This window comes from Hyla sarda, chromosome 9 (assembly GCF_029499605.1).
Source record: "Hyla sarda isolate aHylSar1 chromosome 9, aHylSar1.hap1, whole genome shotgun sequence".
Classification (NCBI taxonomy): Eukaryota; Metazoa; Chordata; class Amphibia; order Anura; family Hylidae; genus Hyla; species Hyla sarda.
The window spans coordinates 13,530,301-13,558,086 of record NC_079197.1 but is presented as its reverse complement, the minus strand read 5'-3'; the positions used below and the strand labels follow the sequence as shown (position 1 = coordinate 13,558,086).

The window sequence follows — 27,786 nt, the reverse complement described above, 5'->3', positions numbered from 1 at the left end:
TATTGTCCTGCCTGTCATTGCCTTTGCCATATCTTGTGAGCCTTAGTTGCAGATGATTTACACGATTGGCTTCCACCAATAATCAGCCCATTGCCATTTCCAGAAAAGGCGTTTTCAGAAAGTGAAAGGAAACGAGAAGAAGTAAAAAAGAGACTTTGAATTTGGCGAATGTTCCTAATCTACCCCAAAGTACTATTCATTAATCATATGACAGGGTGGTACCGTGCCAGGGAAGAAATGTCATTAACTGTACTTCACTTTAATTGTCAGAAAATGGCAGGTCCGGCGATCGGAGAGAAATCTGCTTTATAGCGCTCAATACTTTGGGATAAAACATCCGCCTCCACTCTGTGCCCGTTCCAATCTGTCTCGGCAGTACCACATGCTCGACCCCTGCTGCATTGGACATTCAGTGTTGGACTTAAAGGGGTACTCCGCCCCTGGCATCTTATCCCCTATGCAAAGGATAGACCACAGGGCTTGCTGGGACTTATGGACTTATGGTGGAATGGGACAATTTGCTGCACAGCCACGCTGACTTGAGACAGATTGACTTGGAATGACTTGACTGAGACTGACTATACCCTGTTTGTAGCTTAACGGGTTTTGACTTGGACCTGGGGGGTAGTGGACTTGTGGATCTGTGGCTGCGTGGTAGACTTTAGGCCTCCTCTGGACTCCAGACACTCTCTGACAGGACTTGACCTCACTGCAACTCAGCTAAGCAGAAAGAGACTCCACCCAGGGCTTATATAGGGGAGACTCTGAGGGGTCCCATAGGTCACCCTGTAGGTCACAAGTCACTGGTACCTTCCTGGGTTATAATCACATGACAACAGGTCTTAAAGCTATAACACATTTTATATCCAATAAACTATACAACACAGGCACTTTGGAATATACATAGGGTACAGGTGCAGGGGGGGCCCAGGGGTCACTGTATGGAGGCTGCCTGACAGGGCAGCAAGGGTACAGGGGTGCAAGTCCTGTACTGGGCCACCACAATGTGTTCTAAAGCAATTTCCATTGGTTGGAACCCACAGATTCAGCATCACAGATATAACGGTTACCACTGATAGTGGACAGAACACTTGTTCTATCTATAAGAAATAAGCGACAAGACAGACTATACAGACTCCTAACTCAACAGGATGTAAAAACATTACACCCAACAAAACAACGACTTGGAACACTAAGCCTAACACACAAGAAAGCGTCCACCATGTCATATCACACGGGCTGCACTTCCTCTGGATCAACACTATAGAGCACTAGGCGGAACACTATAGGATCATAGGCTGAACTGGATGGACATACGTCATTTTTCCAGCCATACAAACTATGTAACTATGGCCATGAAGTAGACCGCCATGTTGTAGGCCACTTCAATATGATGAACGTTCACCCAATGGATCCTCTAGTAACTGGCGACAGCCTTAAAGAACGAAGCACATGAAGGAAACGAGGCCGGCTTTCATGAATAGAAATCCTTTAATATTATATCGAGTAAAAGATGAGTCACCGGCATTTGGATGTCCCATATGTATGGCTTGTTACATGGAAACATTTGGAAGCAGTCTTCATACAGTGTAAATATTGTTAGATGAGTTTCATCAGGCTTACAATTATCTCAATAACAAAGTCAGTAAGGCGGAACGCAGAGGGATTCTCCATTTTATGCTACAGATTTCTTTTACCTTTATTCAAGATGCTCGGAAGCTATGTGAGGTTAAAATGTTTCTCCCATTGGTAGACCTATAGGACATGGACATGATCGAAATCTTAAAGAGACAGAGAATCAGCCTCACATGAGATCAGGTTACAGCTGCTGCCCATATAAGTCAATGGGGGAGAAGGGCAGATTCAGTGAGTTGCACAGACACACAGAGGCTTTTTCTGCTGCTTCTAGTTAGTGTTCTGTCTCATTCAAGTTTTTTAAGTTACAGTAATACTGCTCATTACTGCTCTATAATGTCATCAATGCTGCTGCTCCTGCTTTTGCATGTCAGAAATAGTGTATGGGAAGCAGGATCTCCTCTTCTGTGTGCGGAGTTTGAGAGACATCATAGCAGCTAAACTGAGCTTGAGGAAACTTTTGGAGAGTTTTGTTTTTACTAAGTGCACTTTATGGTAATACTGACCTGTTATCTTCATTCTGTGGGTCAATACGATTAAAACAATATCTATGGTTAAAAAAAACACAAACTTTTTAAATAAAATAAAAAATATGTTTAAAATCTGTAGTTCCTGTTGGTACCACTGAGATATAATGTGACCAAAAATAGCAATTTTAGAATTTGGTATCTTTTAACGTTTATGCCGCTTACAGTATGGGATCATTAACATTATATTATAATAGTTCAGACATTTCCGCACACAGCGATACTAAACATGCTCATTTTATATTTTATATTTTACAGTATGATTTTACTATGGTGTTGGTCTGGAGGTAAAATATTTAAATATCAATGATCACTGCCAATGCATAAAACTGAACAGCAATAGCAATCCAAAGACTTCTCTCCTTAAGTATGATTTAACTCTCCGGACATTCCACATTGGACTTCCGGTACATCTCCTGATCGCATTACTCTCTTGCTGCTGAGATTGCCCAGGAGATTTAAACATCCTGCCACCGGACCTGTCTCCTGGTAGCGCCTCCATGCTCTGGACACTACGCTGACAGACACAGCAAACCTTCTTGTCACAGCTCGCATTGATGTGCCATCCTGGATGAGCTGCACTACCTGAGCCACTTGTGTGGGTTGTAGACTCCGTCTCATGCTACCACTAGAGTGAAAGCACCGCCAGCATTCAAAAGTGACCAAAACATCAGCCAGGAAGCATAGGAACTGAGAAGTGGTCTGTGGTCACCACATGCAGAACCACTCCTTCATTGGGGGTGTCTTGCTAATTGCCTATAATTTGCACGTGTTGTCTGTTCCATGTGAAATTGATGGTCAATCAGTGTTTCTTCCTTAGTGGACAGTGGGATCTCACACAAGTGTCAGTGACTTGGAGTTACATTGTGTTGTGTAAGTGTTCCCTCTATTTTTTTGAGCAGTGTATTTTCTTCAGGAGACTGGGAAAGCTGTGTAGCAGGCAGTACACAGTACAGGGCTCATGGTACTCCCGCAGCTTCCCCAGTCTCCTGAAGAGATTATCTGTCCGGTGAAGCAGCCATATTGGAGCTCTTCATGAGACTGGGGAAGCTGGGTGGCAAGCAGTATGCAGATGTTGGGTACTCAGCTAGTTTATAATAATATTCTGCCACCTTCTTTACTTTGTCAGTGAAATATTCACAGATTTTATAGACATATAAACAAAAAATGTTTGCGCAACCCAATCCAAAATGAACAGTTCAGCACTACAAGGCGGCATACGGACTCTCTGTCACTACGTCTCGATGTGGGTTCTTCTAAGGCTCTAGGGATAGCTGTTCGTCAATAGGATCCCCCTTCAAGGAGGATCGGGCTTGACCCCATGCCAACCTCGTGTCGAAGACTTCACGGTAATAGTCGCAGCAGAGCAGACAGGACAGGAAAGTCAAGCGATGCCAAACCTCAACCAAAACAACTGAGAAACATAGATAACCGAACGAGCCAAAGTCAAACCGAGACAACGAGATTGGAGGCCGCAACCGGGAACTGATCAAGATGGCAGATCGCAAACACAACACTCAATGGGGGGAGATTTATCCAAATCATTGACCAGCTGCCCATAGCAACCAATCAGATCGCTACTTTTATTTTTCAGAGGCGTCTTGGAAACTGAAAGAAGTGATCTGATTGGTTGCTATGGGCAACTGGTTGCGGTGGCCCAGTACGGGATGGTGTTTCCCCGTACCTTCCCTGCCCTGTCAGGCAGTGTCCCTCAGTGTCCCCAGGGCCCCCTGCAGTTGTTCCCCCCATGTAGATAGGTTATGTATTATCCAATTGCATGAAGAGAAGAATAAGTGCACGCACCACAGTTTCTGCTTCATCCATATAATTTATTCGATATCCATAAAAACGAACAGTGCAGGGAGGCGACAAGGAGAGGAGGTGAGCATGGGCTACTGACCTGTCTCGCGCTACAGCCTTATGAAGCGCTTTTCGCGCGAGACGGGTCCATAGCCCACACTCACCTCCTCTCCTTGTCGCCTCCCTGCACTGTTCGTTTTTATGGATATCGAATAAATCATATGGATGAAGCAGAAAATGTGGTGAGTGCACTTATTCTTCTCGTCAATGCAATTGGATTGTGGACTGTGTCTTTATGCTATAATAAGTTTTGCACCACCACCTACTGCTCATGAAACTAAGCTGCGGTATTGTGTCCACCAATAAGACATCCAACAGGTGTATGTATTAGCAGTGCCAAGCCAGCTTGCTCTTCTATGTTTTAGGTTATGTATTTTATTGTGTATTGTACCTTTAATAAATGTACCATGTGATTGTTACCCAGGAGGTACTAGTGACCAGCTGACCCCAAAGGTGACCTATGGGCTCCCTGCTAGTCTCTTTCTCTTTTAGCTCTGCTCTCTTTTTGTGATGAGGTCCAGTCCAGTCAAGTCGTGCCTATAGTGTGTGTCCAGAGCAATGGAGGCCACAAGTCCAGTCCTGCAGCCACAAGTCTAGTCCTGCAGCCTCAATTCAAGTCCTGCAGCCTCAAGTCAAGTCCTGCAGCCTCAAGTCAAGTCCTGCAGCCTCAAGTCCAGTCCTGCAGCCTCAATTCAAGTCCTGCAGCCTCAAGTCCAGTCCTGCAGCCTCAAGTCAAGTCCTGCAGCCACAAGTCTGGTCCTGCAGCCTCAATTCAAGTCCTGCAGCCTCAAGTCCAGTCCTGCAGCCTCAAGTCCAGTCCTGCAGCCTCAAGTCAAGTCCTGCAGCCTCAAGTCCAGTCCTGCAGCCTCAATTCAATTCCTGCAGCCTCAAGTCCAGTCCTGCAGCCTCAAGTCAAGTCCTGCAGCCTCAAGTCCAGTCCTGCAGCCTCAAGTCCAGTCCTGCAGCCTCAAGTCCAGTCCTGCAGCCTCAAGTCAAGTCCTGCAGACTCAAGTCCAGTCCTGCAGCCTCAATTCAATTCCTGCAGCCTCAAGTCCAGTCCTGCAGCCTCAAGTCAAGTCCTGCAGCCTCAAGTCCAGTCCTGCAGCCTCAAGTCCAGTCCTGCAGCCTCAAGTCCAGTCCTGCAGCCTCAAGTCAAGTCCTGCAGACTCAAGTCCAGTCCTGCAGCCTCAATTCAATTCCTGCAGACTCAAGTCCAGTCCTGCAGCCACAAGTCAAGTCCTGCAGCCTCAATTCAAGTCCTGCAGCCTCAATTCAAGTCCTGCAGCCACAAGTTCAGTCCTGCAGCCACAAGTCAAGTCCTGCAGCCTCAAGTCAAGCCCTGCTGCCTCATGTCAAGTCCTGCAGCCACAAGTCCAGTCCTGCAGGCACAAGTCCAGTCCAGCAGCCACAAGTCTAGTCCTGCAGCCTCAAGTCCAGTCCTGCAGCCACAAGTCCAGTCTTGCAGCCTCAAGTCCAGTCCTGCAGCCACAAGTCCAGTCTTGCAGCCACAAGTCCAGTCCTGCAGCCACAAGTCTAGTCCTGCAGCCTCAAGTCAAGTGCAAGTAAGCTGAAGTCACTGTCCTGTCAGTCAAGTCAAGTCTTCTGTCTACTCAGCATGGCCTGCACTAAATTCTCCTACCTACTACAAGTCCCAGCAAACCTGCGAGGTCTCTGTGTCACTGGTTACCTCCTTGGGCCCTGGCCGTACTGCATAGATTGTAACAACTGTCTACCCTCAGTAAAGCTACCGTTGTCCGTAACTTGGCATCGGTGTCTTCATTGCCCCCGTACCTTGCCCAGGAGCCAGCGGTATACCTTCGGGTGGTTAAGGCTAAACCACGCCCTAGTGTCACGAACACAAGGGGTTAATACCATCTGCCCCTAGAGTAACAACATCTGCCCTGCACCTCAAAGAAACTGTTAACCCCGCCATTTCCTTGGCACAGGGGGGGAAAATCTTTGGCTGCGGCCCAGAAATAAATTGTAGTGAGATTCCACTATGAAGCAAAATCATTCCCTCTTTCAAAGATGTCACTGCGTGAAGTGCCGTACATTTTTTGAAAAACCAAGAAACACAACAAAAAAAAACTAAAAAATATTCAAAGCTTCAGAAAATCGGGACAACCAAAACCGAAATGGGGTCTGGCAAGTACATGGGCAGTCTCAATAGCAACATGCATAATAGTTAGTCATGATCTTAAAGCTGTGTTTCCCAACCAGGGTGCCTCCAGCTGTTGCAAAACAATAACTCACAGCATGCCCGGGCAGCCAAAGGCTGGTTGAAAAACACAGCCTTAAAGTAACACTAAATGCTGAAGATGCAAAGATCAGCCATATCCCTCCTCCTCAGTGTCCTGTCAACTGGCTGCAGCAGGAGCCTCCCCCCCCCCCCCCCTCTGCCCAGTCTGCAGTAGGATAAAAAAAATGACTTATCCCCACCTCCTTAGCTAAGTCCACACTCCCTCAACACTGGTGGATGATTAAAGGGTGGTGGACGACACCAGGTAAAAAAAAAAAAATGATACAGAGGCATATAGCAATGCTCACCTGACTGCCCCAGTTTTAAAACCATCTAATATACATTTATTATGTCAGATAATCACTGCGCTTCCTGGTTGAGCAGTTGCCCAGTACTACAATTCCCAGAATGCAATGGTTTGTCATCACAGCTCTCCTCCCTTTCACTCCCCTCCCACAACAACAGGCATGGCAGTTCCCCACCCAGAGCTGCGGCAGAAGATTGCTCTACAAGCAGGCTTTCTCTCCACACAGAAAGTCTGCAGCACCTGCCTTATTCATTCCCTGTCTGCTTCTCTGAGTGTGGAATTGATCAGCACAAGGCAGCATGCTGTTACCACATCTTATTCTTCCCTATATGTACCAATAAAGAGATAAATGTGTACATGACAGGCAGATGGTGATGTAGCTGTAGGGTGTGGTCAGAAGTGGTGACATCACTCAGAGGGCAGGGCTAGAGCTCAGAGACAAGAACCAGCCACGTCCCCTGAGTCAGCAGGAGATGATGCGTTGCAAAGAGAAGGGGCATAAGAGCAGCATCATACTGACAATGAGAGGACTACATAACTTTCTGTCAGGAGAAAGGGAGGATCTGTGGAGCTGCTGAGACAACACCGCACTGACAATGAGAAGACTACATAACTTACAGTCAGGAAAAAAAAGGGAGGAGCATGAAACTGCTGAGACAACACCAAACTGACAATGAGAGGACTTCATAACTTTCCTGTCTGGAGAGAGGGAGGAGCTGGAAAGCTGCTGAGACAACACCACACTGACCATGAGAGGACTACATAACTTCCTGTATTACAGAGCTTAACAAATCCCTTTGCCAGTGTTACCCAACCAGGGTGCCTCCAGCTGTTGAAAAACTACAACTTCCAGCATGCTGGCTGTCTGATCTTGCTGGGAGTTGTAGTTTTACAACAGCTGGAGGCACTCTCGTTGGGAAAAACTGCCTATTTCCATAGCCTTTCTATGCTAAGTTGGTAAAAATAACCATAAAGAGCCCCCACTACAATGGAACTAAAAATACCTTCTTGGAAAAGAGGACAATCTAATAGGAATGGCCGTCCAAATTGCGCGGCTGTGATGAATTTGTTTGTTCAGGATTTTTTTTTTGTGTATTTTTTTTTTTCCTTTTTCCACCAAATGAAATTCTATTACAGGGGACAAAATCTGCAAAAGAGAGATCCCCAGCTGATGGGGGCGGAGGCGGGAAAACTTGATAAAATGGGATAAAATAACTCGCAAACCAATGCAGAAAATAAAAGAGGCAAAAAAACTTGGATCCTTAATAGAGAGAAGTTAATACAGCTGTCTAGTTAGCTCTTTCTAGAGAATGAATAGGCGGCGGTGCGCTGGTTGTTGGGGGGTATCGGGCTCATCAATTCTACTTGTTTTGTTCCCAATCTCAATAACACTATAATTGCTGCATTCACTATATGAACATTCGCAGCTGCCAAAAAATCCCAATACTAGAATCCATGAGTGGCCTTCCCCCCCTGCTTCTTTCGTATCCCAGTTAAAAATTAGATCAAAATAGCTTTCAAAGCGTCTCTTGCTCTCACAGAGCAAAGGCAGCTGTACAGGTGGAAATATTCTGCTTAAAGTTTTATACGCCCATCGCAATTCACACCAGAGCGGAAGATCAACCGAAAAAAACACGCAGGACTAGGTGGAAATTCAGTGCAGGCAAAATGAGACCTTTTTGTCTAAAATCTGACCTAAAGCCATTGAATATTATCCCGGAACCTACCTACTTCTAGATGTGGAAAGGGGTTCTCCTCCTATTATAGCCTCCTACGCATGGATATATAGGGGCAACAATAGGGCACCATTCCAAGTTGGTTGGTTGGTGAATAGCTGTGCAGGGATGTGGTCTCCTTAGATTCCACAATGTCATCTTATAGAGATGAGCAAATCCATTTGGCACTAGTCGACATTATTCAGAATTTTTCCAAAAATTCTGAAATTGAGCATATCCAAAAAAATTGAGTTTTTTTCAGATGAGACTCTCAAAATGTCGGCTACTACTCTTTTAGACCTCCACAGCCCCTCTTCTCCAATGTTGTCCACCATATTCCATACTCTACTACTGCTATCGCTTCTACTAACCCTATAATTCCATATATCTCCTGCCTTGTCCATCTTGTTCTATACTCTACTGCTGCTATCACATTTCCTATCCCTACACCACCATATATATCCTACCTTGACCATCTTGTTCTATACTCTACTGCTGCTGCCGCTTCTACTAGCCCTACACTTTCATATATCTCCTACCTTCTCCATCTTCTCCATCTTGTTCCTTACTCTACTGCCGCTGCTTCTACTAGCCCTACACCGCCATACATCTCCTATCTTGTCCACCTTGTTCCCTACTGTACTGCCACTTCTGCTTCTACTAGCCCAACGCCATTATACATCTCCTACCTTCTCCAACTTGTCCATTGTGTTCCATATTTTACTGCTGCTGCCACATCTACTAGCCATATACCGCCATATATCTCCTACCTTCTCCAACTTGTCCATCTTGTTCCATACTGTACTGCTGCTGTCGCTTCTACTAGCCCAACACCGCCATACATCTCCTATCTTGTCTATCTTGCCCATCTTGTTCCATACTCCACTGCTTCTGTTGCTTCTAGTAGCCCTGAACTGCCATATATCTCCTACCTTGTTCACCTTGTCTATCTTGTTCCATACTCTACTGCTGCTGCTACTTCTACTAGCTCTACCCTGCTATACATCTCCTAAGTTGACCATCTTGTTCCATTCTCTACTGCTCCTGCTTCTAACAGCCCTATACCACCATACATCTCCTACCTTGCCTGCCTTGTCTATCTTGTTCCATACTCTACTGCTGCTATCACATCTACTATTCCTACACCGCCATATATCTCCTACCTTGTCTATCTTGTTCTATACCCTACTGCTGCTATCACATCTACTATTCCTACACCGCCATATATCTCCTACCTTGTCTATCTTGTTCTATACCCTACTGATGCTATCACATCTACTATCCCTACACCACCATATATCTCCTACCTTGTCTGTCTTGTTCCATACTCTACTGCTGCTGTCGCTTCTACTTGCCCTACACGCCATACATCTTCTACCTTCTCCAAATTGTCCATCTTGTTCCATACTGTACTGCTGCTGTCGCTTCTACTAGCCCAACACAACCATATATCTCCTACCTTGTCTATCTTGCCCATCTTGTTCCATACTCCACTGCTGCTGTTGCTTCTACTAGCCCTGAACTGCCATACATCTCCTACCTTGTCTATATTGTTCCATACTCTACTGCTGCTACTTCTACTAGCCCTACCCCGTTATACATCTCCTAAGTTGTCCATCTTGTTCCATACTCTACTGCTGCTGCTTCTATTAGCCCTATACCACCATACATCTCCTACATTGTCTACCTTGTCCATCTTGTTCCATACTCTACTGCTGCTGCTTCTACTAGCCCTATACCACCATACATCTCCTACATTGTCTACCTTGTCCATCTTGTTCCATACTCTACTGCTGCTGTTTCTACTAGCCCTATACCACCATACATCTCCTACCTTGTCTACCTTGTCCATCTTGTTCCATACTCTACTGCTGCTGCTTCTAACAGCCCTATACCGCCATACATGTTCTACCTTGCCTGCCTTGTCCATCTTGTTCCATACTCTACTGCTGCTGCCACGTCTACTATCCCTACACCACCATACATCTCCTAACTTCTCCATCTTGTTCCATACTCTACTGCTGCTGCCACATCTACTTGCTCTACACCACCATACATCTCCTACCTTCTCCATCTTATTTCATACTCTACTGCTGCTGCCACGTCTACTTTCCCTACACCACCATACATCTCCTACTTTCTCCATCTGGTTCCATACTCTACTGCTGCTGCCACGTCTACTATCCCTACACCACCATACATCTCCTACCTTCTCCATCTTGTTCCATACTCTAATGCTGCTGCCACGTCTACTTGCTCTACACCACCATACATCTCCTACCTTCTCCATCTTGTTCCATACTCTACTGCTGCTGCCACGTCTACTATCCCTGCACCACCATACATCTCTTACCTTCTCCTACTTGTCCATCTTGTTCCATACTCTATTGCTACTGGAAACCTGAGTAAATATAAAAATATCTAAAAGCTTGGAGACTTCAGAGTGTCACACGACTTTTCAGGGCAATCATTGCATAGGCAATATTTTATCAGACCCAAAATTAATTTTGGGAAAGGTGCTCATCTCTATCAGCTAATAAGATGGTAGGAGAGCCCCAAGAGCCCATATTGTGAGTGGTTAGGGACATGAGGGTGGGTGCCGGTGCCTGATGGTGTCAAGCAGCACCTGTTAGGCCCATCACTCTTATATTTTCTATAGGCCGCCCCCTATTATGTGAGCGGCTGCTCCCGTGCCCTCCATATATCTAGGAGTCTTAGACAAGCGCTTTACAGTGAATCCAGCTGTGAGTAAAAGCACACATCGCTGGAAGCATGCATATTTTATGCTGCCATTTCCAGCGAGCGTGCAGAGTTGTCAGCAGGAAAAAGTGTCTGATGAAAGGACCTCTCTGAGACTCCAGACCTCCACACGAATCCTGGGTGGATCACTTGTAAGGTTGTATGTCATAAGGACTGTATGGCCATAGCATTTTTTTCCAACCAGTGCGCCTCTAGCTGTTGCAAAACTACAACTTCCAGCATGCCCGGACAGCCGGAGGCTGTCCGGGCATGCTGGAAGTTGTAGTTTTGCAACAGCTGGAGGCATCCTGCTGGAGACATCCTATTCAGAATAGATACCAACTAAATCTAGTCTACTCTACAACACTTGAATTTTTGAAGACTATGAAAGCCTTTTGCTGGGTCCAAGATCATACAGTTGAAGTTTAAGAGGTGTCCCCGCAGACTGGGGACCTGGTTTGTTGAGAACACGGCTCCACCTGAGAGTCATCTGATCTTAAAGGGGTTCTCCGGTGGAAAACAATCAACTGGTGCCAGAAAGTTATACAGATTTGCAAATTACTTCTATTTAAAAATCTTAATCCTTCCAGTACTTATCAGCTGCTGTATACTAAAGAGAAAGTTCTTTTATTTTCGAATCTCCTTTCTGTCTGACCACAGTTCTCTCTGCTGACACCTCTGTCCATGTCAGGAACTGTCCAGAGCAGGAGAGGTTTGCTATGGGGATTTGCTCCTGCTCGGGACTGTTCCTGATATGGACAGAGGTGTCAGCAGAGAGCACTGTGGTCAGACAGAAAGGAAATTCAAAAAGAAAAGAAATTCCTCTGTAGTATACAGCAGCTGATAAGTACTGGAAGGATTAAGATTTTTAAATAGAAGTAATTTACAAATCTGTTTAACTTTCTGGCACCAGTTCATTTATAAAAATTAAAAAAAAAATGTTTTTTACCGGGGTACCCCTTTAAGGATCTGGTGGAGCTGAGTTGAAGAATTAAAGGGGTATTCCTTGATTTTTGGTGTTCTGAAAGTAAGAAAAAGGCAGCAAAGTTAGTCTAGTTACTAATATACTTTGCTTACCTGCGTTTGGTGGCTGGTATCGAATTACTATGTCTTTCTTTTCCCCTGAAGTTCATTTTTCGCAGCCTACAAAATGAGTGTCATCTCTGACCCTTTGCCAATGTGTGGGAAGGAAATTAGTCACCTCTAACCTTGAAACAAAGGATCCTGGGGATTGTAGTCTGAGGGAGGCCATGGAAACAGGAAGTGGTCAGTTCCCAAAAACAAGCAGCGTGATAGGGGAAACACAGGACATGGCCATTTACCACCAACACAAGCACAGGTCCTTGGTAAGCGTGTCCATTACTGTATGACAATCACTAAAGTCACTTTATGTTGGATAACCCCTTTAAAACCCGTCAAGCCAAGGCAAGAGTTACATGAAGGATTTAAGACCTGTAGAATGGAATATACCATGATGTCTTTCCTATTTTTGGACCATGGATACGTTTTGCTGGGTCCAAGATCATGCAGTTAATTGTGGACCTGATTTGTTGAGAACATGGCTCTACCTGACTTAACTGGACCATTCTTGCCCATTCTTGTGTGGAGATCAAAGGGAGCATGGCTGTGCTGCAATGGGTGGGGTGACCGATGTGTGGGAGGGAAATAAGTCACCTCCCACCTTGAAACAAAGAAGCCAAGGGATTGTAGTTTTATCAAGGCCAATTCCCAAAAACAGAGTCATGGGGAACACAGGACACGGCCATTTACCATTTGAACTTGATGGACGTATGTCTTTTTTCGACCCCCCCGCCGGTTTATCAGCCCAGCGCTGCACCCCACATCGGGGGGCTAATCGTACCGTATGTCACCCTCGAGCGCTGCTTCTCTCCCCCACCTGCCAAATAATTATCAGCCACTGCGCTGTACTTGTAAAGTAGCATGAAGGGCCCACATATACACCTGAATGTTTTTAAGTAGCACACGCCTCTATACTTCTAAACACTGGCCAATACCTTTGCGCCAAAAGAGCAGTTAAGTATTCTTGTGCACGGGCTGCAAATATTAAAAAACAAACTTTGACTTACCTTCGTCCTCCGTTCCCGTGTTGCTGAGGAACCGGCCTCATGGTCCGTCCGCTGTTCTTGCTGCGGTCCTGGGGATGGGAACGTCCCAGAGCCTCTAGCCTATCACCGGCCGCAGCGATGTCCCGCCTCGGCCGATGATAGGCTGAGCCCACTGTCATGTAAGAAGCCGGCCGACTCCTTACATGACAATGCGCTCAGCCTATCATCGGCCGAGGCGGGACATCGTTGCGGCCGGTGATAGGCTAGAGGCTCTGTGACGTCACAACACCAGGAAGCAGCAAGAGCAGCGGAGGACAGTGAGGCCGGTTCCTTAGCAACGGGGGAATGGAGGATGAAGGTAAGTTAAAGTTTGTTTTTTAATATTTACAGCCCAGGCATTGCCTAGATCAGTGGTCTTCAACCTGCGGACCCCCAGATGTTGCAAAACTACAACTCCCAGCATGCCCGGACAGCCAACGGCTGTCCGGGCATGCTGGGAGTTGTAGTTTTGCAACATCTGGAGGTCTGCAGATTGAAGACCACTGGCCTAGGTCTTATTTTCGGGGTAGGGCTTATATTGCAGCCCACCCCAATAATCCAGCTAGGGCTTATTTTCGGGGAAACACGGTAAAACTAAAGTCACTTTAAGTTGAATAACTCCATTAAAAACTGTCCAGCCAAGGCAAGAGTCACATGAAGACTTTAAGACCTGTAGAATGGTATATACCATAATGGCTTCCATATTTGTGGACCATGGATACGTTTTTTCTGGGTCCAAGATCAAGCAGTTGAAGGGTCAGTGGTGTTTGCACACATTGGGGACCTGATTTGTTGAGAACATGGCGCCATCTGACTTGAGAGTCATCAGGTCGCAGGATAGGGGATAGGTGTCTGAACGTGGGGGGGCTGAACGCTGGGACCGCCGTGATCTCCTGTACGGGGCCCCGGCTCTCACAATGCAGGAGGTGTGTCGGCTGCAACATGATGCCGCGGGCGACATGCCCGCTCCATGTATCTCGTTGGGAGAGGCGGAGATGCAGCGTGAGGGCGACGACGCGAGCATTAGGTCGTGAGGTTGGCGACACGAACATTAGCCACGCAGAGCTGTGGCACTGCCGATCCCCGTACGGGAGATTGCGGGGGTCCCAGTGGTCGGACCCCCCCACGATCAGGCACTTATACCCTATCCTGGGGGATAAGTGTCTATGGCTGCAGTACTCCTTTAAGAATTTGGTAGAGCAGAGGGTGAAAATTGAAAACAGTCCAGCCAAGGTAAGAGGTTTATACTGTAATAGCTACTTTAAGGATGCAAGAGATATTGTATTAAAGCCAGGACAAGCCACCAGCTACCCCAACCATGGCATAGGGTAAGGTTTACCATCATTTAGGGAATAGCTCTGAGCTGTTACAATCCACTACAGTGATCCCTCAACTTACAATTGCTTCAACATACAATAGTTTCAACATACAATGTTTTTTTCTGGACCATCGTAACTTGAAACCAGACTCAACATACAATGTACGGACAGTCCAGATCTGTGATACCTGTCACAACTGGAGGAACTGACCAATCAGAATGGGCATTCACTGGTAAATCACCTGTATTACTGAAGTGCATGCATTGACTGGTGTCTGGTAGCGCCCCCTACAGTACAGGGAGGAACTACAAGTTCTGTACTACTCCTTACCTGTGCCAGGGTTAGCTGCTCTTTTGAACACCAAGTAAGGGCGGCTCCATTTGGGACACTGTGTGTACTGTATAGGACCCTGAAGAAGCTCCTGTCCTCTACATAAACCAGTGTTTCCCAACCAGGGTCCCTCCAGTTGTTGCAAAACTACAACTCCCAGCATGCCCGGACAGCCAACGGCTCTTTATTCCTCACTTTTTCCTATTTTTGGATGACATTTTGGTGGCTTCAGAACCAATTACAGTGATCCCTCAACTTACAATGGCCTCAACATACAATAGTTTCAACATGCACTGGTCATTTCTGGACCATTGTAAGTTGAAACCAGACTCAACATACAATGTTACGGACAGTCCAGATCTCTGAAACGTGTCAATGGCCGGAAGAAGTGACCAATCAGATTGGGCAATTTACTGGTAAAACACCTGTATTACTGAAGTGTATGCACTGACTGGTGTCTGGTAGCGCCCCCTACAGTACAGGGAGGTATTACATGTTCTGTACTCTTTACCTGTATTACTGAAGTGTATGCACTAACTGGTGTCTGGTAGCGCCCCCTACAGTACAGAGAGGTATTAAATGTTCTGTACTCTTTACCTGTACCAGGGTTACCTGCTCCTTTGGACACCAGGTGAGGGCGGCTCCATGTTACTTTTTTAAGACACTGCGTGTGCTGTACAGGACCCTGAAAAAGCACCTGTCCTCTACATAGACCAGTGTTTCCCAAGCAGGGTGCCCCCAGCGGTTGCAAAACTACAACTCCCAGCATGCCCGGACAGCCTTTGGCTGTCCGGACATGCTGGGAGTTTTAGTTTTGCAACAGCTGGAGGCTCCCTGCTTGGGAAACACTGACATAGACAATGATTTACAGCTCCCAGCAGATCTTTCTTACCTTTTTATGTAAGGATTTGCTTTATCTGTATCAGTTATCTACATATTTTTCTTTAATTCTCACTTTTTCCTATTTTTGGATGACATTTGGCTGGCTTCAGAACCAATTACCAGGTTTCCATAGAGTTCTGGTCTCAACATACAATGGTTTCAACATACAATGGTCGTCCCGGAACCGATTAATATTGTAACTTGAGGGACCACTGTATATACAGAGTCACGTATGACTAAAACATAAAGCCAATGGACAACAGGTTACGAATAAGAAGTAATCTACATGAAGGAGATCCGTGACCATTGTATTAGACATAGACAGGGAAAGCGATGCCCCAATATCTGATCCATAACCAATGAGATGTGGACTCGCCTTGAATAGAGACATTAGCATCACATAAGAATGATATAGAAAGATGTGCACTTACCCCGTGAGCACAACCACAAAGTCCATGACATTCCATCCGTTGCGGAGGTACGAGCCTTTATGAAATACGAAGCCTAAGGCGATGATCTTAATTCCGGCTTCAAAACAGAATATGCCAATAAAATACGGTTCGGTATCGTCCTGCAAAAAAAAAAAATATTACATCAGTCCTTAAAGGACCCAGTACAGTACTTAAAAGATGCATTTGTTTCACATTTAACCGATGTGTTACTTGCAGTACCAAGTCTAACCACATGGCGTGCTGTTATGTGGGACTCAATGCTGTGAGTTATAGAACATAAAGCACCTCCACTCACAGATGTAGCACAATATTCTACAGCACCTCCTAGTGGTCAAAGGGATTGATACAGTACTAGGGTATGTTCACACTGCGGAATTCCGTGAGTGGAATTCCATGAATACAAGTCCGCACTGTGAACATTATCATTAGTGTGAATGGGTCTTCCAAGAGACCCATTCCAACTGCGGAATTGTTCAGCGCAAAGAAAGAACACGTTTATTCTTTGCGGAGAATTCCGCGAGTACTGCATAGCCGTCAATGGTGGCAACGCAGTGTCCCGCAGTCCTTCCGCCGAAGTGTCTTCGGCGGCGGCCGCAAGCGGAGATTCCGCAGTGTGAATGTATCACAACTCAGGAAATAAATTATACTAAATAATAATACTGGGCAGTATAAATAAATTTTTATCATTGTTCAAATGAAAAAGAAAAAATATTTATATACAAATAAAATGACTAACAATAAATATTTAATATTGTAGAGCGGTGATCATTAACCTACGGATCACCAGGTGTTGCAAAACTACAACTCCCAGCATGCCCTGATAACTTTTATGCCAATTAGGTGCATTGGATGCAGGTGCAAGCAGAGGTATATAATGCATTAGATATATGAAAGATAGATAGATATGAGATAGATAGATATAAGATAGGTAGGAGATAGATAGATAGATATGAGATAGATAGATATGAGATAGATAGATATGAGATAGATATGAGATAGATAGATAGATAGATAGATATGAGATAGATATGAGATAGATAGATATGAGATAGATAGATATGAGATAGATAGATATAAGATAGATAGGAGATAGATAGATAGATAGATAGATAGAAGATAGATAGGAGATAGATAGATATGAGATAGATACATAGATAGATAGATAGATGAGATAGATATGAGATAGATAGATATGAGATAGATATGAGATAGATAGATAGATAGATAGATAGATGAGATAGATATGAGATAGATAGATATGAGATAGATAGATAGATAGATAGATAGATAGATAGATATGAGATAGATAGATATGAGATAGACAGATATGAGATAGATAGATATGAGATAAATAGATATTAGATAGATAGATAGATATGAGATAGATATCAGATAGATAGATATGAGATAGATATCAGATAGATAGATAGATATGAGATAGATAGATGAGATAGATAGATAAATATGAGCTAGATAGATAGATATGAGATAGATAGATAGATATGATATAGATAGATATGAGAGACAAAGATAGATATGAGATAGATAGATAGATAGATATGAGATAGATATGAGATAGATAGATATGAGATAGATAGATATTGTATATTGAAGTAGTCCAGCACAATATCGGAAGCTTCAGTCCCTTCCAGGTCCTGGTGTTTATCTGACAATTCCTTCCGTCTAATGAAGATGTTTCCATCTCGCCCATGATACTGAGCGTCCCCTGAAATTACGGCTCTGACTCACAGGATCTGAGCAGTCGCCTCCCCTTCATTTCCAAGGAGTATTTATAGACTTTCATTTTTAAGAATGGGAGAAGAGGAGAAAACCATCATGGTCTTTATTTAGGCTGTTGTGATAAAAATAGGACAATTGGTTTAGTAAAGCGGCCGTAGAAATTCTGGTGGAAGATCTCACAGGTGGATTTCTACATTCCCCCCTGGAGATAAGCGTTATCAGAGGGATGGACACTTATCTCTCTATTAGGCTGTCAAAAATAGGAATGATCCATCCAATAATCCTTAAATTCAGGACTATGAAGCTATGTGGTGGGGACCAAGGAAGCAACATGTTATTGCAATGTATTTGGAAAAATGATATTCCACTTTTTACAGTGTGATCCATGGTGTATATTCCAACTGAAAACAATTTGCACATTTCTTTAGCCATGGGAAGGACCTCAGGCAATAAAGGTAACCCACACTGCTGCTAATGGGCTATAAGAAAAAGGGGCCCATCAGACCTGTACCGGCCTCCCGAATGCACTATAACAATATTGTATCTGGACACAGTAAGAGACTGTGTCCAGATATATGTAAGACACTGTGTCCAGATGTATGTAAGAGACTGTGTCCAGATATATGTAAGACACTGTGTCCAGATATATGTAAGAGACTGTGTCCAGATATATGTAAGACACTGTGTCCAGATATATGTAAGACACTGTGTCCAGATATATGTAAGAGACTGTGTCCAGATATATGTAAGACACTGTGTCCAGATATATGTAAGAGACTGTGTCCAGATATATGTAAGAGACAGTGTCCAGATATATGTAAGAGACAGTGTCCAGATGTATGTAAGAGACTGTGTCCAGATGTATGTAAGAGACTGTGCCCAGATATATGTAAGAGACTGTGTCCAGATATATGTAAGACACTGTGTCCAGATATATGTAAGAGACTGTGTCCAGATATATGTAAGAGACAGTGTCCAGATATATGTAAGAGACTGTGTCCAGAGATATATAAGAGACTGTGTCCAGATATATGTAAGAGACTGTGTCAAGATATATGTAAGACACTGTGTCCAGATATATGTAAGACACTGTGTCCAGATATATGTAAGACACTGTGTCCAGATATATGTAAGAGACTACGTCCAGATATATGTAAGAGACTGTGTCCAGAGATATATAAGACACTGTGTCCAGATATATGTAAGACACTGTGTCCAGATATATGTAAGAGACTGTGTCCAGATATATGTAAGAGACTGTGTCCAGATATATGTAAGAGACTGTGTCCAGATATATGTAAGACACTGTGTCCAGATATATGTAAGAGAATACATCCAGATATATGTAAGGGACTACGTCCAGATATATGTAAGAGACTGTGTCCAGATATATGTAAGAGACCGTGTCCAGATACATGTAAGAGACTGTGTCCAGATACATGTAAGAGACTATGTTCAGATACATGTAAGTCACCCGAAATGCTGCGACTTGTAGTGACACCACACCTGTAATAGGTACACGATGGCAGTTTGGGGGTTAAGGATTTCATTACTCGTAGCTCTGGGGTTTATTAATCATGTTTTGGCTTGGCTGTGCCCCGGCTGTTCTTTCCTCCCGCAGGGAAAGGGTTAATGCAATTTGTGGCTCGGCTGAAATGAAAGCCTCTGCGAGAGGTTGAGCCGCAATGATGGGAAGAAGCTGTTTTCTTCTAGAGGAACTTTATATCAGAAGGTAATTTGTGACTGTTTTAAGTGTCTGTGGTGGGAATGGAACTCACAAGCTATTAGCTAAAGAAGAAAAAGGGGGGGAAAAAGAAGAGAAAAGAAGAGATGAGAAGAGAAGAGATGAGAAGAGAAGAGAAGAGATGAGAAGAGAAGAGAAGAGAAGAGATGAGGAGAGAAGAGAAGAGATGAGAAGAGATGAGAGGAGAAGAGATGAGAGGAGAAGAGATGAGAGGAGAAGAAAAGAGAAGAGATGAGAAGAGAAGAGATGAGAAGAGAAGAAAAGAGAAGAGATGAGAAGAGAAGAGATGAGAAGAGAAGAGATGAGATGAGAAGAGATGAGAAGAGATGAGAAGAGAAGAAATGAAAAGAGAAGATATGAGAAGAGATGAGAAGAGAAGAGAAGAGATGAGAAGAGATGAGAAGAGAAGAGAAGAGATGAGAAGAGATGAGAAGAGATGAGAAGAGATGAGAAGAGAAGAAATGAAAAGAGAAGATATGAGAAGAGATGAGAAGAGAAGAGAAGAGATGAGAAGAGATGAGAAGAGAAGAGAAGAGATGAGAAGAGAAGAAATGAAAAGAGAAGAGATGAGAAGAGAAGAGATGAGAAGAGATGAGAAGAGATGAAAAGAGATGAGAAGAGATGAGAAGAGATGAGAAGAGATGAGAAGAGAAGAGAAGAGATGAGAAGAGAAGAGATGAGAAGAGAAGAGAAGAGAAGAGATGAGAAGAGATGAGAAGAGAAGAGATGAGAAGAGAAGAGAAGAGATGAGAAGAGAAGAGATGAGAAGAGAAGAGAAGAGATGAGAAGAGAAGAGATGAGAAGAGAAGAGAAGAGAAGAGATGAGAAGAGATGAGAAGAGAAGAGATGAGAAGAGATGAGAAGAGATGAGAAGAGAAGAGATGAGAAGAGATGAGAAGAGAAGAAATGAAAAGAGAAGAGATGAGAAGAGATGAGAAGAGAAGAGATGAGAAGAGATGAGAAGAGAAGAGAAGAGATGAGAAGAGAAGAGATGGCTTTTATGTTCAGAGTGAAACCTCCAACTATCTGTCATTATATATAAGATAACATGTACCGTGCCTTTAATATGGCTTCTGATGGTCAAGATTTCTCAATGGGACTGTATTGGATAGAACTGAAGTGGAATCTGGGCCTGTAATGAAGAAAATTGTGTCCCTGTAGGGGAATGTGACCCTCCACACAGGGACACCTTTTTCTGCTTTACAGCCGGCTCCCTCTCACTCCCTAATCCTAACCCCTAATCCTAACAACTAACCCTTATTCTATCCCTAATCCTAACTCCTAATCCTAACAACTAACCCTTATTCTATCCCTAATCCTAACAACTAACCCTTATTCTATCCCTAATCCTAACCCCTAATCCTAACAACTAACCCTTATTCTATCCCTAATCCTAACCCCTAATCCTAACAACTAACCCTTATTCTATCCCTAATCCTAACAACTAACCCTTATTCTATCCCTAATCCTAACAACTAACCCTTATTCTAATCCTAACCCCTAATCCTAACAACTAACCCTTATTCTATCTCTAATCCTAACCCCTAATCCTAACAACTAACCCTTATTCTATCCCTAATCCTAACAACTAACCCTTATTCTATCCCTAATCCTAACAACTAACCCTTATTCTAATCCTAACCCCTAATCCTAACAACTAACCCTTATTCTATCTCTAATACTAACCCCTAATCCTAACAACTAACCCTTATTCTATCCCTAATCCTAACAACTAACCCTTATTCTATCCCTAATCCTAACAACTAACCCTTATTCTAATCCTAACCCCTAATCCTTACCCCTAAATTTTACCCCTAATCCTAACCCCTAATCCTAACCCCTAATCCTAACCCTAACCCCTAATCCTAACCCCTAATCCTAACCCCCTAACCCTAACCCCTAATCCTAACCCCCTAATCCTAACCCCTAATCCTAACCCTAACCCCTAATCCTAACCCCCTAACCCTAACCCCTAATCCTAACCCTAATCCTAACCCCTAATCCTAATTCTAACCCTAATCCTACTCACATTCAGCTACAGGTCACAGTTTTTTTCACTTCACCGACACTTAGCAGTCCTTGACAGATACCGGGGGGAGCCCACATCAGTCTGTGAGAGCATTGGGATTATCTTGCTTCAGCGACTAAATATAATTCTTTGTATAATGAAAAGTTATACAATTCGCTATCTGTGTTCTGTATCAATTTAAAGGGGTACTCCGCCCCTAGACATCCCCCAGCGATCTCATTTATGTTTAGAACGCCGGCTTCGGGTAGCCATGGTCGTGACGTCACGTCCCCTTCATTCATGTCTATGGGAGGGGGCGTGACGGCTGTGCCGTCACGCCCCCTCCCATAGACATGAATGGAGGGGGGTGACATCACGACCACGGCTGCCTGAAGCCGGCATTCTGAACAAAAATGTTCAGAACACCGGGGTGTCAAGCCAGAGATCAAAAGAGTACCCAGGGAGAGGGCCCCCCCCCACGATCAGACATCCTCTCCCCTATCCTTTGGATAAGATGTCTAGGGGCGGAGTACATCATTAAGTTCCAATTTAACATCTTATTTTAGAACATTAGATGATAATCTGTCCTGGTCATGTGATGATCACAGAGCTGCAAGGCTAGTTACAGTACCATTATCAGAGACTGTAACAAGTGTGGGAGATTAGCTCCACAGAACCAGGCAAATAGCAGCAAAACAGCAGTCATAGGCAGGGACACAGTAGTAACATATAAACAGGGCTTCTCTTGTCTTTATTTTTTAGTAAGAAATTAAATACAGGGTTCAACTTCAGGCACAAAAAAAATACAAAAGAAATCCTGCGTTATCTACATATAATCTCCATCTCTGTACCGGTGGCTTACTACCAGCCACCTAACACAACAGTCACTGAAAATGTGTTTACTCGCTTCTTAAGAACTCCAATTCTGATCAAAGGTTCCTCTCAGTGCAGACTTGTGGGACCTGTAGGACCTGTGATGATGTCACTATCACATGTTGGGGGCGGAGCTTAGCTGTGGAGGAGAAGAGAGATTGTGGCTGAAGGACCTGTGTGATGCTGCGGAGGAGGCGGAGCTGAGCTGGAGGAGACATGTCACCCCAGTAGTAAGGAGATTACATGAGGAGGGGTTTGTTACAGTGTGTCACCCCAGTAGTAAGGTAATTACATGAGGAGGGGGTTTGTTACAGTGTGTCACCCCAGTAGTAATGATATTACATGAGGAGGAGGTTTGTTACAGTGTGTCACCCCAGTAGTAAGGAGATTACATGAGGAGGAGGTTTGTTACAGTGTGTCACCCCAGTAGTAAGGAGATTACATGAGGAGGAGGTTTGTTACAGTGTGTCACCCCAGTAGTAAGGAGATTACATGAGGAGGAGGTTTGTTACAGTATTTCACCCCAGTAGTAAGGAGATTACATGAGGAGGGGGTTTGTTACAGTGTGTCACCCCAGTAGTAAGGAGATTACATGAGGAGGAGGTTTGTTACAGTGTGTCACCCCAGTAGTAAGGAGATTACATGGGGAGGAGGTTTTGTTACAGTGTGTCACCCTAGTAGTAAGGTAATTACATAAGGAGGAGGTTTGTTACAGTGTGTCACCCCAGTAGTAAGGAGATTACATGAGGAGGAGGTTTGTTACAGTGTGTCATCCCAGTAGTAAGGGGATTACATGAGGAGGGGGTTTGTTACAGTGTGTCACCCCAGTAGTAAGGAGATTACATGTGGAGGAGGTTTGTTACAGTGTGTAACCACAGTAGTAATGATATTACATGAGGAGGAGGTTTGTTACAGTGTGTCACCCTAGTAGTAAGGTTATTACATGAGGAGGAGGTTTGTTACAGTGTGTAACCACAGTAGTAATGATATTACATGAGGAGGAGGTTTGTTACAGTGTGTCACCCCAGTAGTAAGGAGATTACATGAGGAGGGGGTTTGCTACAGTGTGTCACCCTAGTAGTAAGGTAATTACATAAGGAGGAGGTTTGTTACAGTGTGTCACCCCAGTAGTAAGGAGATTACATGAGGAGGAGGTTTGTTACAGTGTGTCATCCCAGTAGTAAGGGGATTACATGAGGAGGGGGTTTGTTACAGTGTGTCACCCCAGTAGTAAGGCAATTACATGAGGAGGAGGTTTATTACAGTGTGTCACCCCAGTAGTAAGGAGATTACTTGGGGAGGAGGTTTGTTACATTGTGTCACCCCAGTAGTAAGGTGATTACATGAAGAGGAGGTTTGTTACAGTGTGTCACCCCAGTAGTAAGGAGAATACATGAGGAGGAGGTTGTTACAGTGTGTCACCCCAGTAGTAAGGTGATTACATGAGGAGGAGGTTTGTTACAGTGTGTCACCCCAGTAGTAAGGAGAATACATGAGGAGGAGGTTTGTTACAGTGTGTCGCCCCAGTAGTAAGGAGATTACATGGGGAGGAGGTTTGTTACAGTGTGTCACCCCAGTAGTAAGGAGATTACATGGGGAGGAGGATTGTTACAGTGTGTCACTCTTATACTCCGTAGGCAGCTTAATGCCTGTTGCCTGTAAGAATCCCGGAACTGTGCAGAATGTAAAGTTTTTAGCTTGGACATTTTCGTGTTTTTTGGGGGGGGTTTTATGCGTAAACTGGGGGGGGGGGTATTAGAAATCTTGGGTGAGTTCCCACACTTTTTTCTCCAGGACTTGACCCCTGCTTATCCCCTATTCAAAGGATAGGGGATAAGATGTCTGATCGCAGGGGTCCCGCCGCTGAGGACCCCGCGATCTTCCTGCTGTACCCGGCGTTCGTTTAGAGAATCGGGTGCAGCACAGGAGGCTTATGACATCACGGCCACGCCCCCCCAATGCACAGACCATGCCCCCTCACTCCATGCACCAGATGTCTGGGGTGCCGCAGCCAAGATCGAGGGGGTCCCCAGCAGCGGGACCCCATGATCAAACATCTTATCCCCAATCCTTTGGATAGGGGATAAAATGTCTAGGGCCAGAGTACCCCTTTAATCTAATTTTATTTATAACTTTTTATACATTTTTAGACACTGGATGACTGCAAGCAGAGATCTTAAAAAGCATGAGGGATTGCGATGGAAAGTACGCTGTAACTGAATTTTGTTGTAATAAACTTTATTTATAGCAATTTTAACACCCCTTTACCCGAAAGGTCGCAGCCCTGGTGCACCAATATTATAGACAGGCTACTTCCTACCGTGTTTCTCCGAAAATAAGACCAGGTCTTATATTAATTTAAGTCACAAAAAACACACTAAGGCTTATTTATTTACGGTATGTACCGTGAACAACATGGGGGGGCTTCCACACTGCTACAGCCCCCCATCCTCCCAAAGCCCCCCCATCCTCCACACTCCTGCAGTCCCCCATCCTCCACACTCCTGCAGCCCCCCATCCTCCACACTCCTGCAACCCCCCATCCTCCACACTCCTGCAGCCCCCATCCTCCACACCCCTGCAGCCCCCCATCCTCCACACTGCTACAGCCCCCCATCCTCCCCTTCCCCTGTCGTCCTGCACACTCCTACAGTGCCCCCCACCTGGCAGTCTGCCAGTTGATTACCCCTGGCCTAGGTCTTATTTTCGGGGTAGGGCTTATATTGCAGCCCACCCTGATAATCCTGATAGGGCTTACTTTCAGGGTAGGGTTTATTTTCGGGGAAACGGGGTAGCTTTGCATTAGACATGTCACTTACTTCACTCCATCAATGAACTATAAACATGAATGAAATATTTTCTCACCATAAATGTGAATAGAATTTTTTTTTTATAAATTAAAAAAATAAATAAATAAATAAATAAATAAAATATATGCCAGCCTCAAATCTCTTGGCGGAGATGGGTTTACACTGAGGCCCGGCCTTTCTAATAACCGTATGTTATTCTGTACCGAGCTTAATGGTTAAACCCAGTTCCTAACCAAAGTACCACCTGCTGTTGCGGGAGGAATATTTTGGTGCAGGGCAGCAGTCACAGTACATTTCAATGCAGATATATTTTCATTCCAAAAAGATGAGTCAGGAGATGCCGGGCTATCAGGAGCACTCTCCCGTCTACCCTCTCGGTGCCATTCAGAGCGCGGCACAGCGGGGGTTCGAGTACTAATCCAATTAATGGCGAATCGCTCTCTCTTTTCGTAACAAGCTCCAGCTTTGGGGTTTTCCTCTTGCCTTGTCTGTAATGCCTATATAACAGACTGTTCTCGGTAATAACCGAGCTGGCAATACCAACCGAACGGAAAAAGTTCTTCGTTAAATTGGCTCCGAAACCCTATTAAAATCCACTCAGTTTTGAAGAGTATTATTTAGCTGTATACAAAACTTGCTTCCGTACATCTACTAAATGTATCCTGCTAACAGAATTCGGCATATGGAGTTGCACAAGGACTTTTTGAATTAATGAAAGACAGTAAAAGTAGAAAAAAATACTGGGCACTCACCATTAAAACGTCGTCTTTTTTTTCCCATGGTAAAAATGCTCATGGGCGGGGAAACAAAGAACGACCCCAGCAGCCGCCGTTGGCGGCTGCTAGGGTCGTTCTTTGTTTTCCCACCTGTGAGAATTTTTAATATAGAGGAATAAGGGCTACATTTTAAAAGTGAGTGCCCAATGTTTTTTCTATTTTTACTGTCATTACGGATTTACTTTGTTCACACATGAGCACCAAATACTGCATTTTCTAAGTTGAACTGCCAGTACCCGCTGGCGACTGCTGAGGTTGTTTCTTGTTTTTCCGTCCATGAGCATTTTTAATATGGAAGAATAAAGGCTACGTTTTAATGGTGAGTGCCCAATGTTTTTTCTACTTGTACAGTCATATATATATGCCAGCCTAAAATCTCTTGGCGGAGATCGGTTTACACCGAGGCCCGGCCTTTCTAATAACCGTATGTTATTCTGTACCGAGCTTAATGATTAAACCCAGTTCCTGACCAAAGTACCACCTGCTGTTGCGGGAGGAATATTTTGGTGCAGGGCAGCAGTCACAGTACATTTCAATGCAGATATATTTTCATTCCAAAACGATGAGTCAGGAGATGCCGGGCTATCAGGAGCACTCTCCCGTCTACCCTCTCGGTGCCATTCAGAGCGCGGCACAGCGGGGGTTCGAGTACTAATCCAATTAATGGCAAATCGCTCTCTCTTTTCGTAACAAGCTCCAGCTTTGGGGTTTTCCTCTTGCCTTGTCTGTAATGCCTATATAACAGACTGTTCTCGGTAATAACCGAGCTGGCAATACCAACCGAACGGAAAAAGTTCTTCGTTAAATTGGCTCCAAAACCCTATTAAAATCCACTCAGTTTTGAAGAGTATTATTTAGCTGTATACAAAACTTGCTTCCGTACATCTACTAAATGTATCCTGCTAACAGAATTCGGTATATGGAGTTGCACAAGGACTTTTTGAATTAATGAAAGACAGTAAAAGTAGAAAAAAATACTGGGCACTCACCATTAACACGTCGTCTTTTTTTTTCCATAGTAAAAATGCTCATGGGCGCGGAAACAAAGAACGACCCCAGCAGCCGCCGTTGGCGGCTGCTAGGATCGTTCTTTGTTTTCCCACCTGTGATCATTTTTAATATAGAGGAATAAGGGCTACATTTTAATGGTGAGTGCCCAATGATTTTTCTATTTTTACTGTCATTACGGATTTACTTTGTTCACACGTGAGCACCAAAAACTGCGTTTTCTTAGTTGAACTGCCAGCACACGCTGGGGGTTGCTGAGGTTGTTCTTTTTTTTCCCACCCATGAGCATTTTTAATCTAGAGGAATAAGGGCTACATTTTAAAGGTGAGTGCCCAATGTTTTTTCTATTTTTACTGTCATTACGGATTTACTTTGTTCACACGTGAGCACCAAATATTGCGTTTTCTAAGTTGTTCTGCCAGTACCCGCTGGCAACTGCTGAGGTTGTTTCTTGTTTTTCCGTCCATGAGCATTTTTAATATGGAAGAATAAAGGCTACATTTTAATGGTGAGTGCCCAATGTTTTTTTCTACTTGTACAGTCATTACGGATTTACTTGGCCTTTGTTCACACGTGAGCACCAAAACTGCATTTTCTTAGTTGAACTGCCAGCACACACTGGCGGTTGCTAAGGTTGTTCTTTATTTTTCCGTCCATGAGCATTTTTTAATATGGAAGAATAAAGGCTACGTTTTAATGGTGAGTGCCCAATGTTTT

At 44.3% G+C, this 27,786-nt stretch overlaps 1 protein-coding gene across 9 annotated transcripts in view; it reads right to left on the bottom strand.

Moving 5' to 3' along the window:
• The window catches only part of CACNA1B (calcium voltage-gated channel subunit alpha1 B), a 324,413-nt gene that overhangs the window by 252,739 nt on the left and 43,888 nt on the right, over positions 1-27,786 (bottom strand). For all 9 annotated transcript variants that reach the window (XR_008847788.1, XR_008847789.1, XM_056539457.1 and 6 more), the window contains one exon: positions 16,090-16,229. Coding sequence is in view for 7 of the 9 variants with exons in the window: in XM_056539457.1 (XP_056395432.1) it covers positions 16,090-16,229 (140 nt within the window). In the remaining 2 variants the exon portion in view is untranslated. The remainder of the gene's footprint in view (positions 1-16,089; positions 16,230-27,786) is intronic.